Source organism: Phallusia mammillata, chromosome 1 (genome assembly GCF_965637545.1).
Source record: "Phallusia mammillata chromosome 1, kaPhaMamm4.hap1.1, whole genome shotgun sequence".
Taxonomy (NCBI): Eukaryota; Metazoa; Chordata; class Ascidiacea; order Phlebobranchia; family Ascidiidae; genus Phallusia; species Phallusia mammillata.
Genome location: NC_137252.1, coordinates 1859122 through 1881396, shown reverse-complemented (window position 1 = coordinate 1881396; position 22275 = coordinate 1859122). Strand labels below are relative to the sequence as shown.

Sequence of the window (22275 nt, the reverse complement as noted above, 5' to 3'; positions counted from 1 at the left end):
TTACTAGCACGCAGATGTTAATTAACGATGCCATGGAACGTCGTCTTCGTGCTGTGACAGAGGAATTAAACGCGATTAAGTCTGCTTAGAAGGTTGTTCCGGTCAATGAACGGTATCAGGGTCCGAGAAGGCAAAATGGCGGAAATTTCAGGTCAAGTAATTTAAATAGGCGCTATGATAATTATCGACCTCCTTTTCGCCGGGATTTTAATTCGGGACCACGCCCAGGGCAGCCTTCTTTTCAAGGCGGACAGGCTAATCGATTTTCTACGGCTCGACCGTCAGACCTGTGTTACTATCATAGCAGGTATGGCTCTCAAGCTTATAAATGTGAAAAGCCTTGCTCATATGGTCAGCAAAAAAACGGGGAGCGTCCCTTGCATTAAAGGTGAGCAATGTTGGGGGCGAAGTGTATTCGAGAACTTTCACCGTTTTTGATAAGAATCATAAGTTGCCCTTTCTTGTAGATACTGGAAGCGCTGTTAGTCTTATACCTCATAAATTAGCTCGTGAGTTTTGTCCTAGTGTTCCAGTAAAAATGAAATGCGCTTTGGGCAATGAATTTCAGTCTTATGGTGAAGTTGAGTTGTTTGTAAATTTTAGTGTTGGTCGTTTTAAGTGGAAGTTTCTCGTTTGTGATGTAGATTCTTGTATACTAGGTGCTGATTTCTTGAACAATTTTAAGTTGTTGGTTGATGTTAACCGCAAGGCGAGTGTTGATCGATTTCAGCGAGTTTTGTCGCAGTTTCCTGAGTTGACGCAACCGCTATCCGCTAATAAGCCTGTTAAGCATAACGTTGTGCATCATATAGTTACTTCAGGCAGGCCCGTGTCTTGTAGGCCTAGAAGGTTGTCGCCAGAAACTTTGAAACTCGCTAGGGAACACTTTGCTAAGCTTGAGGAGCAAGGTATTGTTCGGCCGTCCAATAGTCCGTGGAGTTCACCTCTACATGTAGTGCCTAAACGTGATAAAACTTTGCGCTATGTCAGCGAATACAGAAATTTAAACCTATTAACTGAGAATGATTCATATCCGCTTCCATATTTGCGTGATTTCACTAACAATTTGCATGGGAAAACGATTTTTAGCTCTATCGATTTGTTGAGCGCTTATTATCAGGTTCCTGTTCACCCTGATTCGGTTCCTAAAACCGTTATCACTACGCCGTTTGGGTCTTTTGAGTTTTTGCGTCTCAGTTTTGGTTTAAAGTGCGCGAGTCAAACCTTTCAAAGGTATATTAACCAGGTGATTAGTGGATTTGAAGAATTTTGTTTTGCTTATGTGGACGATCTTTTGGTGGCTAGTGTTGACGCTGAGGAGCATGAAATGCATTTAAAAATGTTGTTTCAAAGATTATGGTTATGGAATTGTAATAAATGAAAAGAAACGCATTTGGGAAAAAACGAGATTAATTTTTTGGGTCATAACGTTACCCAGGAAGGTCTTAAACCTCTTAAGAGCAGAGTGGAAGTTATTAGGAATTTCCCTCAACCGGAGACTGTTACACAGTTGCGTTCTTTTCTGGGAGTTTTTCATTTTTACCGTCGGTTTATTATATCATGTTTCTGGCACTCTTCGTCATCTTAATGTAATGCTTAGCAACGAACCTAAGAATTGTAAAAGAACGCTTGAATGGTGTTCTGAACCTAAAAACGAAGTTTAGTGATCAAGTTTTGTTGCATTATCCGCTGATGAATGGTCGCTTTTCATTGGTTTGTGATGCTAGTAACTATGCTGTTGGCGCGTCTCTTAATCAATACAATAAAGGTGTTTGGGAACCCATAGCATTTTTCGCCAAAGTTTTGAGTAATGTTCAAAAGAATTACAGTACTTTTGACAGGGAATTGTTGGCGATTTATTTGTCTATTAAGCATTTCAAGGATATTTTGCAAGGAAGGAATTTTAATGTGGTGAGTGATCACATGCCTTTGGTTAAAGCAAAGCAAGGTCTAATAATTTCACAACCACGACAGCAGCGTCATATGGACTATATTGCTCAATACACTAGCAATTTAGACTTTCTAAGTGGTTTTCAAAACGTGGTAGCTGATTGTCTTTCCCGAATTGAGGTAAATGCTGTTTCTTTGGTCGATAATTTGTTGTCGTTAAACGATCTAGCGCAGGAACAGCAGGCAACCGAATTTCGCAGTAATTTAGATGATTTGTATTGTTCTTTGGAACTTGCGGAAAGGTCAGTTCCTAATAGTGAACTTAAGTTGATTAGTGATATTTCCACTGGCACTTTCAGACCTAATGTTCCGTTTTCATCAAAAAGGCGCGCTTTTGACACGTTGCATGGTTTGTCGCATCCTGGTATGAAGGCGACTCAACGTTTAATATCTAGCCGCTTTGTCTGGCACGGCATGAATCGTGACATTAATGATTGGTGTCAAACTTGCTTGGAATGTCAGCGTTGCAAGGTAAGAAGGCACATTCGAGCACCTTTGGGTAAATACGTTGAACCTACTGCTAGGTTTCAGCATGTTAACCTTGATATAGTTGGTCCGCTTCCTGTATGCGATGGCTATTCTTATCTATTGACCGTTTGTTGCCGGTTTTCACGTTGGTTTGAGGCCATTCCGCTGCCTAATATCTCAGCTGCTACTTGTACAAATGCATTTTTGTTACATTGGATAGCAAGATTTGGTGCGCCACTCTATGTTTCAAGTGATAGAGGAACCCAATTCACCTCTGAATTATTTAATGACTTTTGTGTTCAGTTTGGTATAAAGTTGCAACAGAATACCGCTTATCAGCCGGAAAGTAATGGTTTTATTGAAGTCCAACATAAATATTTGAAGTCTGCTCTTAAGGCTCATAGTCATCCTAACAATTGGCATGGTAATTTGGGACTTGTTCTTTTGGGTTTACGAAGTGTTTATAAGCCTGACATTGACGCTTGTTCCGCTGAAATGGTTTATGGTCAGACTTTACGTTTACCTGGAGAGTTTTTTGAAGAAATTGTGCCAGATGTTCCTATATCTGATTATTCGAAACAGTTGACCACGTTTATGTCTCATTTGAACTTTGCCAAACGGAAAACTCAGAGACAGGACAGTGTTTATATTGATCCTGCTTTGGCTAGCTGCACGCATATCTTTGTGAGAGTTCATGCTAAAAAGGGGACATTGTATCCAGCCTATGACGGTCCTTATAAGGTATTAGATAAACAGCCCAAGTTTTTCACTTTAGCCATGAACAGGCGTAGAAACACAGTAACTGTTAATCGATTAAAAGTAGCTAATTTACCACAGTTACAAAACATAACTCACACACCAACACTTAACACTAGTACACCTGATTAGAATGTTATACATATGTTAACAGGTCACACAACAGACGCTACGACACCACCTGACACACCAGACGCCACGACACCACCTGACACACCAGACACTTCACCAATCAGAACACCTATCGCTACAACACAAGACACGCAGATTACTAGACGGGGAAGAGTGATAAGAAAACCTCTCCGATTCCGGGATTAGGTATATTACCAATAAAATGGCAAATTTAAAGATTGTTTTTACAACTTTAATGACGATTTGTTTTTTTAATGACGTTTCTTGTGGGTTACAAGACAACCATTTAGGCTTTGCCACGAAGCACTGTACAAGGGTGAGTATGCTATACCACAACCGACCATTTGTAGAAAGGAACCTGTTCCAAGCTTTCATAAATGCCCTGGCCTTGTTTACAATCCGACAACAGATTTCATAAAAATAGAAGTATACACTTGTCAAATTTTTCAGTCTATATATGAGTCACACTTTTACTTCTTTGGGGGCAAGTTTCATACTAAGAAATCTATGGCAATAGAACCACCGTCTGTTGGTGCGTGTGAGGATTGGCAAAGAAATAAAATTGCACCTTTGATAGGGAACTTAAAGCAAACCTCTGATAATATTTGTTCTTTTTCGAATGATTTAAAGGGCTATCCAATGTAACAAATTCTATCTTTCAACCGTTAAAATTCTGCGAATATTATATTTTGCCATTATTCGCTTAATGTATGAATCGCTCGTCAACTTGATGTTACGTTGAACTCGTAAAAGTAAGTTATCTGTGTTCGTCTGTTTGTTATGTTGCTTGTAATAAAACTCGTAAAGTAGATAATTAAGTTTGTGCTATAGCAGTTATTAAACCAGGAGTCAGCTTTGCATTCGCTGCAAAACCAATCATAGTTACGAGTACGGCATAAGATCACACGCAAATAATTCGCAAGGCCGCTCGTATCGACATGACAAATTTAATTACTCATTTTCAGTTTCAGGTGACTTTACAGTGGTATGAATCAAAGAACACTACACTATACATAAATACATGTTGCTTGGGTATTCCCAGAAAAATTAATTTACGCAAAATTATTTTGAACTGCACACAACAAGGAAGCAGATTTGCATTAGCGATTACAGGTCTTAGCGCCACAAAATACAGGCACAAAAGCATAATTAATATGCATTGATGCCTCATTTAATGACTTTTATGAATTAGCAGCAAGTTTGACCATAAAGTGATAAATTAAAAGCAGCAAAAATGTCTAAAACTAGATAGATTATACCTGATTGATTCACAAAACCGTCGGCAACAAATGACATACAAGCATTTAATGTTAACGACTTTAGCATAAAATAGAAAACATTTAAAGATGTCCAACGCTAATTTCTGGAATATGTAATTCATATTTTAAATTTTGAACAGAATTCGTGCAGTCACTGCAAAAGTATCACCCAAACGTATTTAAGTCCACTGCCTATATTTTTATTGTAATTTTGGAAGAAAAAAATTATGGTCTGATTCCGATTGAAAAAGTTGTTTACAACCTTCGAGTGTTCGTTCTGTATACAGTTTTTTGTTTGAAAAGGATTTTAAGCGGGCATTTGTACCTCTGGGAATCTTAAAACTACTAACTTACATGACGGCTGTACAAATCGTTGTAAACAGTTTTTCGCTCCGTCGAAGGTCCAGCGATTGGGTTAGATGCAGTCCCCATATTTTGTTGGTTGTTGGAAATTGCCGAAGTATCGGTGGCTGCATGAAATGGATCCCGGGATCCAGTTGCTTTCCTTTCCTTTCTACATGTTTAGAGCTACAAGAAAATTTAACCCACGAAACAACCCCGATTCTAACACAACATGCATACATTTGTGAATATATATACACCAAAATTAAACAATGCGAGATATTATTTGCCATTAAAACATTAGAATACGAAATCAAGGTGGTTTCTTTTTTATTGCAGTGATTGTATTAAAAACTTACCCAATTTTCCAAAACATTACCATCAATCCTGAACATGCAAGTGCGAAAAGGATGGTAAGAATTACCAGCAAGGACAGCAGGACCGGTGAATTTGAACATGCACTTGGATCCGTTACAAAATGATGCATTTACGAGCACAAAAAGCAAACAAAACAAATTTCGTAACAAACATTTATCGCCAGGATTTAATAAATGTGAATGATTTGAAAAGATTGTCACGGGGTTGTCGGGCCGGGTCAGTTTCAAATGTTTGTTGATGTGGTTCGAGCGTGACTTCACACTCGGCCTCATTTCAAACTTTCGGTCCGACGATTAGGTTCGTTTTTTTAATTCGGGTTCTTACATCAATTCTTTAACTTACCTGGTGTAAATTTATCACATGACAAACTTGTGTATTCAGAATAGGATGTGATTTCACTCGGTGGTATTCTGCTGGTTGATGTTGGTAGAAAAACGTTTTCGCAAAGGAGTGGTAACTTTGTAGTTGCCGGAATCGTTGTTACTGGTACTATGGATTTAAAATATCTTCTGTTGTATCAAAGCAAAATGGTAAAACTGAAAATATTCGGTTTTAAGTGAACAAACTTCAATGTCAGCCTATATGAGAAGTGTCCATATAAAGCATAATGCTTGTTTCAACATTAACATTCATAAATTTTGCAAAGCATTAAACATCAGTTTAAAATTCATTGCATGTTACCTTGAGTTCGAGTTTAAGTGCTGCTGGTTGGGGTGTCGCAATCAAATATTTGGTATGACATCACAGCCAATGAATGATAAAACACAGTTGTTAACTTCGGTGGCCAAGAAAAAAGAGTTTTTATGCTTTCTCCGCATAAATTATAATTTAAAATAATTATTTTTGGTCTTGACATCTTTGCATAGCGTCCTGTTGGAACCTGTTTTCATGTAGACTCGACATCAAGGATTGTTGGACGCCGAATACTTTTCATCTATATTATAGCAAAAATGTTGTTCATTTTCAAAACGAAAAACAAAACCACTTACTCGGCTGATCAGGCAACCAAAAGTTGAACTCAGAATTTAACCCGAAAACGGCATTTTCAAGAACTTTGAAAATCATCAAGCGATTCCGATTATTCTTGTGGTGAGTGTCATTGATCTGCCAGACACACTTGTTCATTGTGTTTTTGCCATACCCGGTGCTGTGAACCAGAATGCCTGAACTATCAGAATTGGGAAATGGAGTGCATAAGCTTGTTGCCAGTGAAAACAAACCTAAAAAAAATCGCTGAGATGCATTTGCATGTCAATCTGATTATAATTATGTCAAAGTACTATTTATTTAGCAACGATCTGATATTACTTACCGGCAAATCCTGTTACCAAACGCAGTTTCGAAAAGACATTTTTTACAGTCCTTCCTGTTAACTTACGCTGATACTTAATAAGAAGTCGCACATAGTTCATGAGCTTAAACGTGACATATTGCAGGTTTATCCGCCGCGTTCTGATATTGTTTCGTAAGTTGAGTTAATGTGTCATAACTTACTTGATTTGCATATAAGAGGAAGGACTTTAAGTCAAGATATTTTCACTCAACCTATTGTTATTTGACCTTCCCTGCTTAAAAACTGTTTTTACGGCTGTTTCAATCCAATTGACATTAGTTGATCCACTTTTTATATTGTTGCGCCATAGTTTACTTGGCGAGAAGAACATTTTTAAAAAAACACATTCCACTAAAACATAAATGCGTACAGAGTACTAAATAATATTTTATTGTTTCTTTTCACGTAATTATTCTTGTATAAAACACCCATCGTGAAAGGTAATGTTCAAAAAACATGACAAACTCAATAAACACTCAATAGATTATTATCCTATTGTGGAAATATGGACAAAATGTTTCATATATTTTGTGGGCCTTCTGTGTAACTAACACCTTTGCCACTTATCTGGAACAACAGTCAAATCCAAATGTGCTAACTTAAACATAATCAAAACGGTTATGTTTTCAAAAATAGACAAAAACAATGACATTTTGTGTTGCCACAAAACGCAATTTTTTATTAAGGAACCAATTGGTGTGGTGCATAAAAGCGAACGCGTGAATGTTGTTTGCAATCAAAATTTAAAATAGATCTGAAACGATATGTTTCTTATAACAAATTGCATGCTTTATAACAGTGGTTCTCAAAGTATGGGTCGCGACCCAAACATGGGTCGCGCAGGGTCAAAGAATGGGTCGCGCTATGGTGATTCAATTCTGAACGAACTATTACTGCATTAAGTAAACACAAACAAATTTGCCTAACGTAGAAGTAAAGTCACCTCACCACGTTGTACAGTAAAATGACCTCATCATTACCACATACAGACGACAATAGGCTTTTAACTTTACTGTTAGGCAAATGGCGATTGTAACATCGTAGCACGGGAAATAATAGGACAGGTTAATCATGCGAAACCGAACTTGGAGATGCAGCAGTAAGCGTTTAAGGATGAATAAGCATTCGTACAAGGAAACATTTTTAGATTTGGGATTCACTTCTCTCAACGATCATAGTGCTGCAAAGTCACGATGTGTGTTATGCAGTGTTGTCGAACGAATCGACCTCGTTAAGCCTGCAGCCATTTTGACATGGGCAGACTCCTATGCAGCGACGACGTGGCCTCAAAATTTTTGTTATCGAACAGCATAGTTAAAAGTCGAATCACAGACCTTTTACTGAATATAAAATATCAAGTGGAACTCTCTTGAATGAAAAATTCCATGCATTGAAAAGAGCCGTGTATTGAACATTTATAAAGGAAAAATTTCAATTTAATCAAACACGCTAAAATCAATCAATCATTTGTTTGTAATAAATCACTGTTTCATGGTACTGTGTACTACAACTGGCCGTCAGCGTCTTTTTTCATGCATATCAGAAAAAAATACATTCTTTGATGTTTGAGGCTTGGGCCGTGAGATGTTCATAAAACTCAGATTTGGGTCGCGGTCAAAAAAGTTTGAGAACCACTGCTTTATAACAATAATTTTGCGGAAAAACAATTGGTATTTGATGACTATTCTGGAGGTGGTTCATCGTAAACGTGGTTTTCAGAAACTTGTCCTTGCATTGTAACATAGTATTCGTGATTGTCGTTTTGTGAAGCAATTTCCGGTTCGACTCTTCCTGTTAAATAAATCAGATGAATAATTTATAAAATAGTGTAGTGTTTGCAACATTTTTATGCCTATGGAATTTAAGTAACAACGTCAAACAAAGGTTTCAACATTGATGTGCACATTTTGTCATAAAAATCCAGTGTTTCGTGGTACACCTGCAGTACTCTCTTTGAACCGCGGTACAACAGTTAAAAAAGCTCTCCCTTTTAATACTAAGATACCATTTCTTATTTGTAACATGATTTGATGAAAATGACACGTAATATGTAGATTGGCGTAACCAGCGTTCCATGTCCTCAATAACGACGTTTCAAAACAAATTCTCTCACATAGGGGCCATAAAGTAGGTAAGAATCTCACCGCGTTGTAAGGCAGAAGGATTAGGCACGTAAGCAGCAGAGAAAATAGACTGATGACTTTGTCGTAGACTGTTTCGATTCGACAACTGGACCATTGGTGTATTTCTAGACACGAAATTTCATTCTGTTCTACCGGTTAAGTATGTATTTGTAAACTTGTCAAAAATATGTGTTTGAGTGTGTAAGCAGATTGGTAATGCTGAATATAAATAGTGTTTGTAACAACAGCTGTCATGGAAGTGAGTAAAAAATTTCTTTTCTACAATTCAAAAAAAGATTTTTCTGCAATTTTCATGAACAAGGAAGGGTATTAACATGCCAAAGCAACAAACTTTCAAAATTTCTGTTAAATCGTTGTAAATAATCAACGAGATTTAAACGACATCAATAACAAACCTTAATATTCGGGACTGACGCCGATTTTGTAGCAAAGATATGGTGAGCAGTATGCAGAATATGGTCAGCACAATAGTCGCTGTTACTACAACTATTGTGTCAGTCAGTGAAAAAACTGCAAACAGTGAAAAAACTTAATTCGCCATTGAACTAGATTATCTTCGTTTTGAACACCAAAAACATTGTAACTTAGTAAAAGAGAAATGTTAACATAAAACTCAGTTACTCAAATATTTGATATATTTTTGTTCATTTGAATCTTAGTGTGCTAATTTGTGCGCCCGTACAAGTTCATTCTCATGGAAGTTAACATCTGTATACTAAAGTATTATTTATCAATATCCAATGTTTACATGGAGCATAAAAGGAAGTGATGTCGGCTAAACTTTTTGGCAACACTGTAGATGTTGTTTTCTTCACACTTTAGTTGAACTTACCACCTTACAAGATTGACAGACTGTGATGAAAGAGTTAAGGCGAAAATATTTTTCAAGGCGCAGATTCTATTTTCACTCTACCTGTTGTTGTTGTTGCTGCTGTTTTCTGTTTTGCTTTGTTTGCGGTAAAAATCAAAGGTGTTTTAGTCGTTTCGATTGTTTTAATTTTTGACAACTTCTTTTCCGAACACACTGCAATTGAAGATATAAGCTACTATCAGTTATTTTGTAGTGACTTAAAGATAGTGTTAAGCACCTATTTTTATTAAACAAATTCATACCAATAATAGTAATGAACTTAACATTTTACGTAGCACATGTGATAAAATTTAGTTCTGCATTGAATTGCTTTTCAATTTCGTGCCACAGTCAAAATTGGCATGAGTAACTTATTTTCTTTGAATTGGCCACATGACAAACGGGTGTATTGAGAATAGGACGTTATTTCGCTCTGTGGTGATTTACTGGTTGATGTTGGTGAAAACACGTTTTTTCAGGGGAGTGGAAATTTTGGGGTCGCCGGAATTTCTGTTCCTGGTGCCCCGCATGTGGAAATATATTTAGACGTATAAAAGCAAACTAGTTAGAATCCAAATATTTAGTTTCAGATAAACACGGTTTGCTAGCCCATTTAAAAAGGGTTCAAGCAAAGCATTGACTTTACTTGTTTCAGCAATATCTTGGATTACTGTCGCAAAATATTAAATATTATTTTTCAGAAATCACTACAAGTTGTGTTCGAGTTGTACTGCTGTTGGTTTGAGTGTGGCAATCAAATATTTGGTATGACATCACATCCAATGAATGATAAAACAAGGTTGTTAAATTCGGTGGCCAAGTTGAAAGAGTTTCAATTCCTTCTCCACATACGTCACTTTTGGTGAGAACATCTTTGCATAAGTTTTTGTCGGAACTTGTTTTCATGTAGACGCGACACCAAGGACTCTTGGGGGTCGAATACTTTTCATCTATTACAGCAAAAATGTAGTTCCTTGTAACAAAGTAAAAGCAAAACCACTTACCTGGTTGACCAGGCAACCAAAAGTTGAACTCAGATTTGAGGTCGAAAACGACACTTTCTAGAACTTTGAAAACCAGCAAACGATTTGGATTATTCTTATCGTGCTCACTGAGGTTTTGCCATACCTAGCACTGTAAACTAAAAGGCCTGAACTGTCGGAATTAGGGAAAGGAATGCAAACGTCGACTGTCAGTGAAAACAAACCTGAAAAAATTAGTGGTTGCGACGCATTTGTTTACGTTAATCAGATAATAATTACGCCAAAGTACAATTTATGTAGTAATGATCTGATATTACTTACCGGCAAATCCTGTCATCAAAAGCAGTTTCATTGTCGACATTTTAGACAGTTCTCCATGTAAACTTATGCTCATAATCAAAAGTCGCACATAGTTGATGAGCTTAAACGTGACATATTGCAGGATTTATCCGCTACATACTATTTTTGATTCGTAAGTTGAGTTAATGTGTCATGCACAATTTATTTGCATAAAAGAGGAAGCACATAAGGTCAAGATATTTCTAATTAAGCTACTTTTATATGACCTTTCCCGCTTAAATTGTTGATTTTGGCATTAGTTAAACAACACAGCAATGGCACTTGAATGAAAATCTACTTAGACTAATTAAGCAACTATGCAAACTTATTTTATTGAGTGGAAATGTTTTATTGATTCTGTACATGTAGAAATTATGTTGTATAAAACACATATCGTAAACGGTAAAATTCGAAAAAGAATACAAACTTAAATAAACCTACAATTGCAAATGATAATCATATTGTGAAAATTTGGACAAAACATTTTATCTTTTTTGTTTGCCTTTTTTATTTGTAACTAATAGTCTTGCCACGTGAACAACAGTTACATACATATGTCTTAACTTTGAAAAAAACACACACTAAAGGACACATGTTATGTTTTCAAATATATACATATACAATGACATTTTAAGTTACGGAATGTGGTAATGAGGAACCGAATGGTGTGGTGCATAAAAAAGAACAAGCGAATTTGTCTGGAATAAAGTTTCAAACAGTTCTAAAACCGTTTGTAAAAAATTGCATGTTTTGTAACACTTTTGTGGGAAAACAATTGATATTTGATCACTATTCATGAGGTGGTTCATCGTAAAGGTGGTTTTCAGGAACTTGTCCTTGCATTGTTATGTAATAATCGTGATTGTCATTTTGTAAAGCAATTCCCGGATCAACTCTTCCTGTTAAATAAATCAGATAAATAATTGATAAAATACTGTAGTGTTTGCAACATTTTTGTTCCTGTGGAATATAATAATAACATCAAAAAAAAGTTTCAACATTGATGAGCACATTTTGTCATAAAAATCCAGTGTTTCGTGGGACACTTGCTGTACTCTGTACAAACCGCGGTGCAATGGTCAACAAGCTGTCTCTTATTTAACTAAGAGACTATTTCGTTATTGTGCCGTAATTTGATCGAAAATATACGGAATATACAGAACAAGCGATTCATGTACTCAATAATGGCGTTTTAAAACAAATACTCTCATTGACAAGAGTCGAACTTGCCCATTGGTCTAAATGCGTCACTAAACGTTAAACATACAGTTAACATAGGAGGACATAAGGTAGAAAAGAATCTTACCGTGTTGTAAGGCAGAAGGATTAGGCACGTAGGCAGGACAGGGAATACTGTTTCGTTTCGACAGCTGGACCATCGATGTGTTTCTGAACACAAAATTTGATTCTGTTGTACCAGTTTAGTAAGCATTTGTAAACTTGTCAAAAATATGTGTTACGATATGTAAGCATATTGTTAATGCTAAATACAAATCAAGTTTGTTTCATCAGCTGCTATGAGAGTAAGTTAAAAATTTCTTCATCGTTTAATAGAAGGATACCAACGTATATACATTTTTCATAAACAAGGAAGAGCGTTACGAAGCCAAAGCAACAAACTTTCAAATGTTTTGTATATTGTTGTAAATAATAAACGAGATTTGAAATACATCAATAACAAACCTTAATATTCGGGTCTGAAGCCGGTTTTGAAGCAAAGATATGCTGAGCAGAATGCAGAATATGGTCAGCACAATAGTCGCTGTTACAACAACTACTATGTCAGTCAGTGAAAAAACTGAAAATAAAAATTCAGCTTTAAAACATTATTTTCGTTTTGCACACCAAAAACATTGCAGTAAAATGGAAAAGTTAACTCAAACTCATTTATTCAATCGTTTCATATATTTTTCTTCATTCGCATCTTAGCAAGCTGGTTTGCGCATCCGTAGAAGTTCATTCTCATGGTAGTTAACAATTTCAAATAACGTCTGCATGCTTAAGTATTATCTGTCTATAACCTATGTACACATGTAGCATAAAAGGGAGTGATGTCCGCTAAACGTTTTGGCAACACTTTAGATGTTGTTTTCTTCACACTTCACACTATGTGATTTGACCACCTTAAAAGATTGGCAGACTATGATGACAGAGTAAAGGCGGATATTTGTGTAAAGCGTCGAATCTATTTACACTCTACCTGTTGTTGTTGTTGTTGTTGCTGCTGCAGTAGTCTGTGTAGCTTTGTTTGCAGTAAAAATCATAGGTGTTTTAGTAGTTCGGATAGTTATATTTTTTGTCATTCCATTTTCACACACTACAATTACAGATATAAGCTACTGATAGTTATTTTGTAATGCGGTAAACAAACATTTAATACCATAAACAAAAACTTGCAAAACCTTGCACAATTATTTTACGTAGCACATGTGGTAACATTTAGTTCTGCATTGTTTTTCAATTTCGTGCTACAGTCAAAATTTGAAATGACGTTTCGTAACTTACTTTCTTTGAATTGACTACATGACAAACTGGTGCATTCAGAATAGGATGTGTTTTCAATAGGTGGTTTTTTACTGCTAGATGCAGGTGACAAAACGTTTTTGCAACGAAGTGGAAATTTTGTCGTCGCCAGAATCGCTGTTTTTTCTGCCGCAGATGCAGAAATATCTTCAGCTGTATAAAAGTAAACAGTTAAAATCCAAATTTTTACTTTCAGGTAAACAAGGTTTAATGCTACCGTATTTGAAAAGGCTTGACACTATGTATGCATTTTACGTTTCAACAATAACATGGATCACTTTCGCAATTTATTAAATATCATTTTTGAGAAATTACGTGTGGTCACCTTGAGTTCTAGTGGTAGTGCTGTTGGTTTGGGTGTCGCAGTCTAATACTTGGTACGACATCACAGCCAATGAATAATAAAACACAGTTGTTAAATTCGGCGGCCAACTTGAAAGAGTTTTGATTCCTTCTCTACATAAGTTATTTTTGCTGAGCACTTCTTTGCAAAGTTCTTCGTCAGAACCTGTTTTCATGTAGACTCGACACCAATGACTGTTGAGCGCCGAATACTTTTCATCCATTACAGCAAAAATGTAGTTCATTTTCACAACGGTTAAAACAAAACAACTTACCTGGCTGATCAACCAAAAGTTGAACTCTGATTTTAAACTGAAAACGACCGTTTCAATAACTTCAAAAATCATCAAGCGATTTGGATTTTTCTTGTGGTAAGTGTCATTAAGCTGCCAGACACACTTGCTCACTGTATTTTTGCCATATCCGGTGCTGTGAACCAGAATGCCCGAACTATCGGAATTAGGGAAAGGAATGCAAACGCTTGCTGCCATTAAAATCAAACCTAAAAAAACTTTTTTGTCTATTAGGTTATAGTCATATCATAGTACTATTTATGTCATATAGATCTGGTATTACTTACCGGCAAATCCTGTCATTAAAAGCAGTTTCACTACCGACATTTTTCACCGTACGAACACCTGTTTTATGATCGAATACTGACAATAAGCTAAGTCGCACATAGTTGATGAGCTTAAACGTGACATATTGCAGGATTTAGCCGCCACATTCTGCTATTGGTTCGTAAGTTGAGTTAATGTGTCATCTATAGTTCATATGCATAAATAAGGAAGGACAGTAATTCAAGATATTTTTAACTAAGCTACTTTTGTTTGACTTTTCTTGGCCTAAGTTATATTTTACGGCTATTTCAATCCGATAAAATCGTTTGATCCGTATTTTTTGATGCATATTTTTATTTTGGGGAGCAGAAACGTTGGGTAAAACAACAGAGGAATGTCACTGAATAGAAATAAATAATAATTCAGATTACTTGAGCCACAATGTACACCTGATTGGTAATGCTAAATAAAAACCTCGTTAGTAGAATCTGTCATGACCGTTAGTAGAAAATTTACAAGGAAAGTCAATCGTTTTACAAATACACATGCAGGTATACAATTTTCATCATTAGATAAGGGCCCTAGCGAACTCAAAGAAACATTTGAAACATTTCGAAACAGTTGTAAATATAAATAACGATATCAATAACGAACCTAATCTTTCGGTTATGACGACGTTTTTGCAGCAACGATATGATGAGCAGAAAACAGAATATCGCCAGCACAATAGTCGCTGTTACAATAGCGATCATTTCAGTGAGTGAAAATGCTGGAAATAAAACAGGTAAAAAATATTGGCTTATAATTTTGTTTGGCAAAAACACTGTAGCAATATATAAAATTTATCTTCTAAAGTCAGATATTGATATGTTTCATTCTAATCGTAGGATATGGGAGCCGATAGCTATCATCCAAAAAGTAACATCTGTATACTAAAAATTTTATCAATCAATAATTATTATTTTTAGATTATAATTAATGTAATCGTGTAGCATAAGTGTTCAAGTTGGCTTGCAAAGTCTACCTTTTAGCAATCCTTTAGATGTTGTTTCTGTCACACTTAATTTTGTCACCCGGTGACGTCATTGCAAGATTGGTTGACTGTAATGACGAAGTGTGGTTGATAAAGGAATCGATTTGCAAAATTGAAGAACTTGTGGCTATTGTCGTCGATTGTGTTTTCACTTTTACTGTTGTTGTGGTGGTTGTTGCTGTTGTAGTTGATGTAGTTGTATCTTTCGCCTTGTTTGTACGAATAATGATTGGAGTCTGTGTGGTCGTTGTTTTTGTTGCTGTTGTCTCTTTTGTTTGTGTTAAACATTGCTGATGTTGTGGTCGTTTCGGTTGTTGCAATTTTTACCGACTTATTTTCCGAACACACTGCAATTGCAGATATTAAAGATAAACAAATGAGTTGATTTGAGATTTATTCAATAATGTAAACACGCCAAGCTTTCTTTTAGACACGATTACGTAATGTTGAAGACCAAACTTTATCTAGATATTTCATATTGATCATATTAATCCTTCGAACAGCTGTTTAAAAATGTTAAATGTATTTTATGTGATTACCTTTAGTTCGAGTTGCATTGTTTTCCAGTTTCGTGGAACAGTCAAAAATTTGGTATCACATCACCGCAAATGAGTGATAAAACACAGTTGTTAAATTTGGTGGCCAAGTGGACAAAGTTTTCATATTTTTCCCGCATAAATTATTTTCGGTGAGAACATCGTTGCATAGCTCTTCGTTGGCACCAGATTTCATGTAGGCGCGGCACCAATGACTGTTAGACGCCGAATACTTTCTAGCTATTAGAGCAAAAAAAAATAGTTACTCTTCTGTTTAGAGAGCATTTACTTTTCAGTATTACCATACAGAAAATCCTTACCTTGCTCATCAGGCAACCAAAACTTGAACTCAGATTTTAAACTGAAAACCACCGTTTCAATAACTTCGAAAACAATCAAGCGATTTGAACTGTTTTGGTGAGTGTCATTAAGTTGCCAGACACACTTGCTCACTGCGTTTTTGCCATATCCGGTGCTGTGAACAAGGATGCCTGACGTTTCGGAATTAGGAAGAGGAATGCAAACACTGGCTGCCAGTGAAAACAAGCCTGAAAAAAATCAATCGTTGGGATGTATTCAGACTATTGTTTTGTCAAAGTACTATTGTGTATTAGAGTACTTATTTTACTATTGTCTATAGAGTAGTAATTAGATTACTTACCGGCATATCCTGTTATCAAAACAAGTTTTATCGCCATCATTTTTTTTACTGTACGAACAGTACTGTATTTTGTGTTATTGACCAACCCTTTGCAAATAGATGGCTTTTGCTCTTGGCCAAACCCTTGCAAACTGAACATAGTTGATGAACTAAGTTAATATATTGCAGGATTTGGCTCCCACATTCCACTATTGTTTTATAGGTTGAGTTAAAGTGTCATCCATATTAATGTGCATAATGGTGGAAGGTCATTAAGTCAAGATAATTTTAACCAACTTTCCTCTTTAATTGACCTATCCAGGTTATAAAGTCCAGTTTGGAAAAATCTATTTTTACGGATATTTTAATCAACTTCAAATCATTTGATCCATGTTTTTATTGCAAGCATAATTATGGTTAAACAAGGCAGTTAACTTTTAGTGATCAATTTTTTATGTTAATGTTCGCTGATGAGTCTCAAGGTTATAAGCGCGTCACTACAAATTAGAAAGGTATACCACCATCCTTAATATCCCAAGCCCCTGGGCTTGTCAGGACAGAGTCCTGGAAACTCCACACAGGTTGGTTGCTATACATTTTAACTTTCTCGCAGCCTTTGAGCTAGCGAGTCAAAAACGAGCTATTTTGGTAAACAAATATTGCAAAGTTTGCACAAATTATGTCGCAATCGCTACCAATACCCCCCGCCATGTTTTTGAGCAATGAGCAATATATGGTCATTGCGGTGTTGGGCATTAAGGTAACACACAAAAATACATATCATACACAACAGAAAACAGTACACAATTGACAATTTGTTGATTTCTGGAAGTTTGTGGATCAACTACACAACGATGGACAAGTAACAGCACAAATACGAGATTGTCTGCATTAGGCATTAAAACGTTTAAACTTATACGTCCAAAAACAAACAACATTCATTTTACACCACACCAAATATCGAATTTGATTATCGCATTTCGAGCGTAACGTTTTGTTTCTGGAGATGGATTGTCTCCAGGCTGAAATTCTTTGTATGTCAGTATGGTTAATTTGAATGTCCTTTGGTCTTGACCACAATCGAAGTTTGAGACACGTCACTTCATTCTGAAACAATAAAACAACAAGCAGTGTACCGAAATAATAATGACATTTATTTTACTTCAAATTTTCTATGTTTTAATTTGTAACAATAGAACATATAATCGCGGTAGAGCAGCGTATTTATCGCCTGAGAATCGAATTCATTATTATATGTTACAGTTGGGCAAGCAACAAACTTGGCAATTGAAGCGGTAGTCTTGGCTGATTAAACTCGACGAAATTGTTCAAAAAATGAGTATGTGTGATAAAGTAGAGCATAAAATCAAGTTGTGAATTAATGTAGGTATGCCCCCAAGCTAGCCGATGTTCAGACTAAACCTTAAAATTGAGATGGTACTCAGGAATATATTGATATAAATAATCATTCGCATAAAATATAATAGTATTCATTCCTCGTGGGAAAGTAATAAAAAGTACGTACGTGTACCGAGCCATGCTCGGAAGCTAAGACAAGATTCGATTGTTCGTTCTTTTGTAATGTATAGTAAAACGCCCAGCTGGCGTATCATGCAATGATCAATAAAAGCAGAGGGAGCCTAGTTGGCTTAGTAATGCAATAATAATAAAGTAATCACCGCCTATTTGGCGTAGTAATACAATAATCAGACAAGTAATAAAGACCGCCTATAGTTGGCATATCATGCATGAACAAGAAGAACAATAAACACCTAAGTGGCGCAACATGCGATGCAATGGCATGCTGGCATAAACAATATACTCCTATGTCTAGACTAGTGGGCATCACCTATCACGATTTGGCTGCTTTTATGGTTAAATTAAGTGTTTCTTAATGTCAAGCGCATGAGATCTACAATGTCGAAGACCGGTACAAAATTCTTTGTGCGCATATGACATAACATGAGTTGTAAAAACATTTACTTTCATTTACGTAAAACAAAAATGCATACAAATAACAAATCAGCCAAGAATAGCACTTCAATATTTGCTCACCTCGTTTAAGAAAAGACATCGTACTGTGGTGTAACTGATCATACGATGGAATAGAAACATGATCCAAACAGTGAATAACAAAACTGCTCGACGTTGATGAAAACACACAAAATACAGTTCTGCAAAAATTATATGTTTACAACCTCGGATAAAGACACAGTATACCAGAAATTTGGACAGCAAACTTGTAATTCTTTTGGTCGCTTGTCGTAAACTTTGCTGACATCACTAGAGCTTTTCTTAAGTTATCACTCGTTAAACAGCAAATTTTAGTAAGTTCTCCTCACTTGGGGCACCAAATTTTGTAGATTGATAGTAAATTAAGGACGTCTTGACTTAAGCAAAATCAATGCAAGACTTTGGGGCAGTCGGAAAATTCATTTATTCATTATTGTACTTGGCCAACTTGATTTTGAATCTTCTTTAGCAAGTTCTGCCCTCGTCTGCAATATTTACATGTGGGTCACATGTGTAGGTGACAGTTTTACATTTCGAACCAATCAAGTAGTGAATTTCGCATGATGGTTTTCACATTACTGGAATTTTTGTCCTTAATCTAAGTTCTTATTTTAATGACTTGATCAACAAGGTGAATTATGTTGCTTTGTGTATTGTTTTCAAGCATGTTTTCTAATTATTAGAAGTAAAGTGGTTGGGCTGGAATAACGTCAAAGCCGGTTTTTTGGTTGATATTTTAGCTTTGTTTAACTGTGGATACAAACTTGAACTTTCAGCGAAAGAATGCTTTGACAGGTGACCATCTGTGCGCATAAATCGAACCGTGAAATTTGCCTATTTAGGTTCTGGTTTACTTAATAAAACAATAACAGCTTGAAATAGTTTGTTGTAGCCGAAAATAATCTCTGGTGTGCATTAGTAACTCTTCGGTATTGTATAGGCTTAAGAGTCGGGTTGGTTTGTCAGCTGAACTGTTGTTACTTTGCTTTCAAAATGTTTTCGCTTTATCTACAGCTGTTTCTAGCATTCGGATTGGCCAGTAAGTCGCGTTTATTTGATGATTTTAAAGAAATAGCACAACTGAGAATGGACTTATTGGAAGTGACAAAACTATTCCGAAATAAAACTGCTGGAAGAGCATTACTCGTTTATTAAACTATTATGTTTTGCAGCATCGTTGGGCTTGGCTGCAAGCTACTGTCTTACTCTGCCAATTTCGAACACTTCAGGTTATTTGCTACACAGTACCACGTTCAAGAAACAAGAAGTACACAAGTGTGAGTGGAAGTTTAACAATTCTCCTCAGGCTAGCAGTGGATGTCGTATGGTGATTTTCGAAGTGTTGGAAACTGCATTTTTTGATCTAAAATCTAAGTTTATTTTCAAATTGCCCGACGAGCCAGGTAATGTTTAAAGATTTTTTGATCGCTATCGTTATATAATAGATTAAAACTATATGTTTATGTGTTAGATGAGGAATACTCATGTTCAAAGAGTGGTTGGTGCCGGAAATACGTCAAAAGCGGCTCAGATGTGACTCACTGCAAACGCTTGCTCAATGAAACAAACTTGTGCAATGATGGCACAAAAACTTCGTTGATGTGGCCCCCTGTTATCACCACTAGATTTTACAAGTCTTCAGCGGTGATGTCGTATCAATTTGTAAACTGTCATTGCAGTTTAGGTACAGCTGTGTGTTTGAAAAACAATGTTCCATTTAGGGGCTCTGTATAATAATTACAGACGTTTGTTTTGCAGAAACATCGACAGACCAAACAACGACACCAGGGTCAGCACAATGTAGCAGGCCTAAAGATTTTAAAGGTATAATCCAAAACAGGAAATAAGATATTGCTAAATGTAAAATGTCTCCTTTTTTACTTGCAATCCGGGAGAGTTTTATGTTGGTTTCTTTAAATGTCTCTTTCGCAAATTAAAATAAACGTAGCAAAACAAGCTCAAAATTGTTTCGTTGTTCGTTAGAGTCTTCCGCGAGCTCATACTCATCAATTCTACTGGGGCTGGTCGTGGTACTTTCCATTGTACTTTCAATCGCCGGCACATGATTGCTGTTCATGGTTTTCAAATCCAGGTAAAGCAGTAATAAAAACTATCTGTGTATTGCGAGTTTATGATATATTTCCTTTATTTCAGGCGATTAGAAGAGCCACTGAAAAGTTCAAATGATGTCTACAGCATGGCCGATACTTTGCCAACCATTTCTAATGGCGGGAAAACAGACGGAATCAAAGTTATTTACGAATCCACCGATCCATCAACTGATAAGAAAATTGTTTACAATGATTTATATCAATTGTAAACTGTAGTACTTGTCTGTTGTGGCGATTTTCATTATGTTTTTCTATAGAAAAAGATTAAATCTCGTAAAGCGTATTGCTTTGTAACGTGTTTGGTCAAATCGTTTATTGCGGCAAAGTCTTGCCTTTGACCGCTTGAACGAATTAAAACACTAACTTGATCATAACAGCATGGTTTGTCAGTGTTCGTTTTTTGGCAGTAAACAAACCTTACAACCCACTAACAGTGTTGTATTAAATCCACTCTAACATCAGAATTTGACGGTTTCAAAGGACAAACCACTTCCGCATCGCCTACATAAAGACCAATAAGTCATCTGCACCTATAGATACATCCACAGTTACGCAGGTTTTTGCATACATTAAAAACACAATGGTGACCGTGCATATTTCAAGCATTGCATTTGCATGACTATTATAAGATGAACTCCAAAAACGTCAACACCTATGCAAAAATGTTTGTTTTTCCTGACTGACAACTATAATGATGGACGTTTTAAGTTCAGAAAAATTGCCATGGTGGTCAGGGTAGCTGTACCCCGATTGACGAAAATGAAAATAAATTTGCAACTGTTTCTATTTTCTCTACTAATTTCAGGTTTGTAAAGTTAAAGGTTTGTTTGTAGCACGTAGTAAACTGATTAAAAGTCTATGCGTTATGCCATTAAGTCTGCAATTGTGAAGCGCACAGTAAAACTTGAAGTATGTAATCTTATGTGTATATGATTTGTATTAGTATAAGTTGGAGTTACTGCTGATAAGATAGTCAAATAAACATATATTTTGACTCTGTGTGTAGCTTAATTTCTTTGGAAAAAATATCAATCCGACTCAAGCATTGGTTCTGCTGACCTCTGGGACCGTAAACTTATCCAAAGACTATTTAAGGCGATAAAGCTTGAACCCAAAGCTTTATTATACAGCAACTTGATGTTTGTCCTTGTATAAATCGTAAATTCAAATTGCAGTGTTTTGCATCAGCTGTGCAGAAGGAACAAATTGCACGATTGGTGAAGATAGCTTTAACGGAACATCAAGGTATATCTACACCGGCGCTGACAGCTTGGAATCTTGCGAATGGATTTTCAATGGCACAGACCGTACAGATGTGGTATTTGCATTGACGGTTAACAAACACAAAGCACTGAACGGAAAGCAAGGGGAAGTGTTCACTTTGCCAAGTGGTGAGTTTGGCAGTTTAAAATGTAAATTGTGGATTGTATTAAATACATCAACTGAAAAGCAAAACAACCAAGGCCTTTTTTGAGTAGGCATGCTGTTGTTACTGGTAATAGAAGTTAACTTGTATTTCAGTAAAATTATTTAAGATGAACATAAATTCATAACTGGGATCAGCCCTGAAGCGTCGATGCAGA

At 36.1% G+C, this 22275-nt stretch overlaps 2 protein-coding genes across 3 annotated transcripts; one reads left to right on the top strand and one right to left on the bottom strand.

Annotated features, from left to right (window-relative positions):
- Nucleotides 1-11279: 11279 nt before the first annotated feature.
- On the bottom strand, nucleotides 11280-13245 carry LOC145209165 (uncharacterized). The gene is made up of 4 exons (XM_080079420.1): nucleotides 13135-13245; nucleotides 12618-12732; nucleotides 12241-12323; nucleotides 11280-11833 (listed from the first exon to the last, which is right to left on the bottom strand). Exons 1-4 carry the CDS (start codon nucleotides 13235-13237, stop codon nucleotides 11724-11726), a joined length of 411 nt encoding a protein of 136 aa, XP_079935546.1. The 5' UTR covers nucleotides 13238-13245; the 3' UTR covers nucleotides 11280-11723.
- A 789-nt stretch (nucleotides 13246-14034) lies between these two features.
- Nucleotides 14035-20852, top strand: LOC145238192 (uncharacterized). 2 transcript variants are annotated; one of them, XM_080101287.1, is made up of 7 exons: nucleotides 14035-14170; nucleotides 15046-15143; nucleotides 19811-19984; nucleotides 20053-20265; nucleotides 20340-20405; nucleotides 20565-20673; nucleotides 20736-20852. In XM_080101287.1, the coding sequence occupies exons 2-6, from the start codon at nucleotides 15053-15055 to the stop codon at nucleotides 20645-20647; spliced, it is 627 nt and encodes a 208-aa protein (XP_079957413.1). In that variant the 5' UTR covers nucleotides 14035-14170; nucleotides 15046-15052; the 3' UTR covers nucleotides 20648-20673; nucleotides 20736-20852. The 2 variants fall into 2 exon arrangements, with proteins under 2 accessions (XP_079957413.1, XP_079957406.1); XM_080101280.1 differs by having other exon boundaries at nucleotides 19754-19984.
- The last annotated feature ends 1423 nt before the right edge of the window (nucleotides 20853-22275 follow it).

What these genes read in the sequence shown, in the direction of transcription:
- LOC145209165 (XM_080079420.1), bottom strand. Translation starts at nt 13,237, where the DNA reads ATGACAAAAAATATAACTATCCGAACTACTAAAACACCTATGATTTTT. An exon ending in CTTCAGACCCGAATATTAAG is followed by an intron (nt 12,324 to 12,617) that starts GTTTGTTATTGA and finishes TTTTGTGTTCAG; the next exon opens with AAACACATCGATGGTCCAGC. An exon ending in TCCTTCTGCCTTACAACACG is followed by an intron (nt 11,834 to 12,240) that starts GTAAGATTCTTT and finishes TTTATTTAACAG; the next exon opens with GAAGAGTTGATCCGGGAATT.
- LOC145238192 (XM_080101280.1), top strand. Translation starts at nt 15,053, where the DNA reads ATGATGAGCAGAAAACAGAATATCGCCAGCACAATAGTCGCTGTTACA. An exon ending in AAATGCTGGAAATAAAACAG is followed by an intron (nt 15,144 to 19,753) that starts GTAAAAAATATT and finishes TATGTTTTGCAG; the next exon opens with CATCGTTGGGCTTGGCTGCA. An exon ending in AAACTGTCATTGCAGTTTAG is followed by an intron (nt 20,266 to 20,339) that starts GTACAGCTGTGT and finishes TTTGTTTTGCAG; the next exon opens with AAACATCGACAGACCAAACA.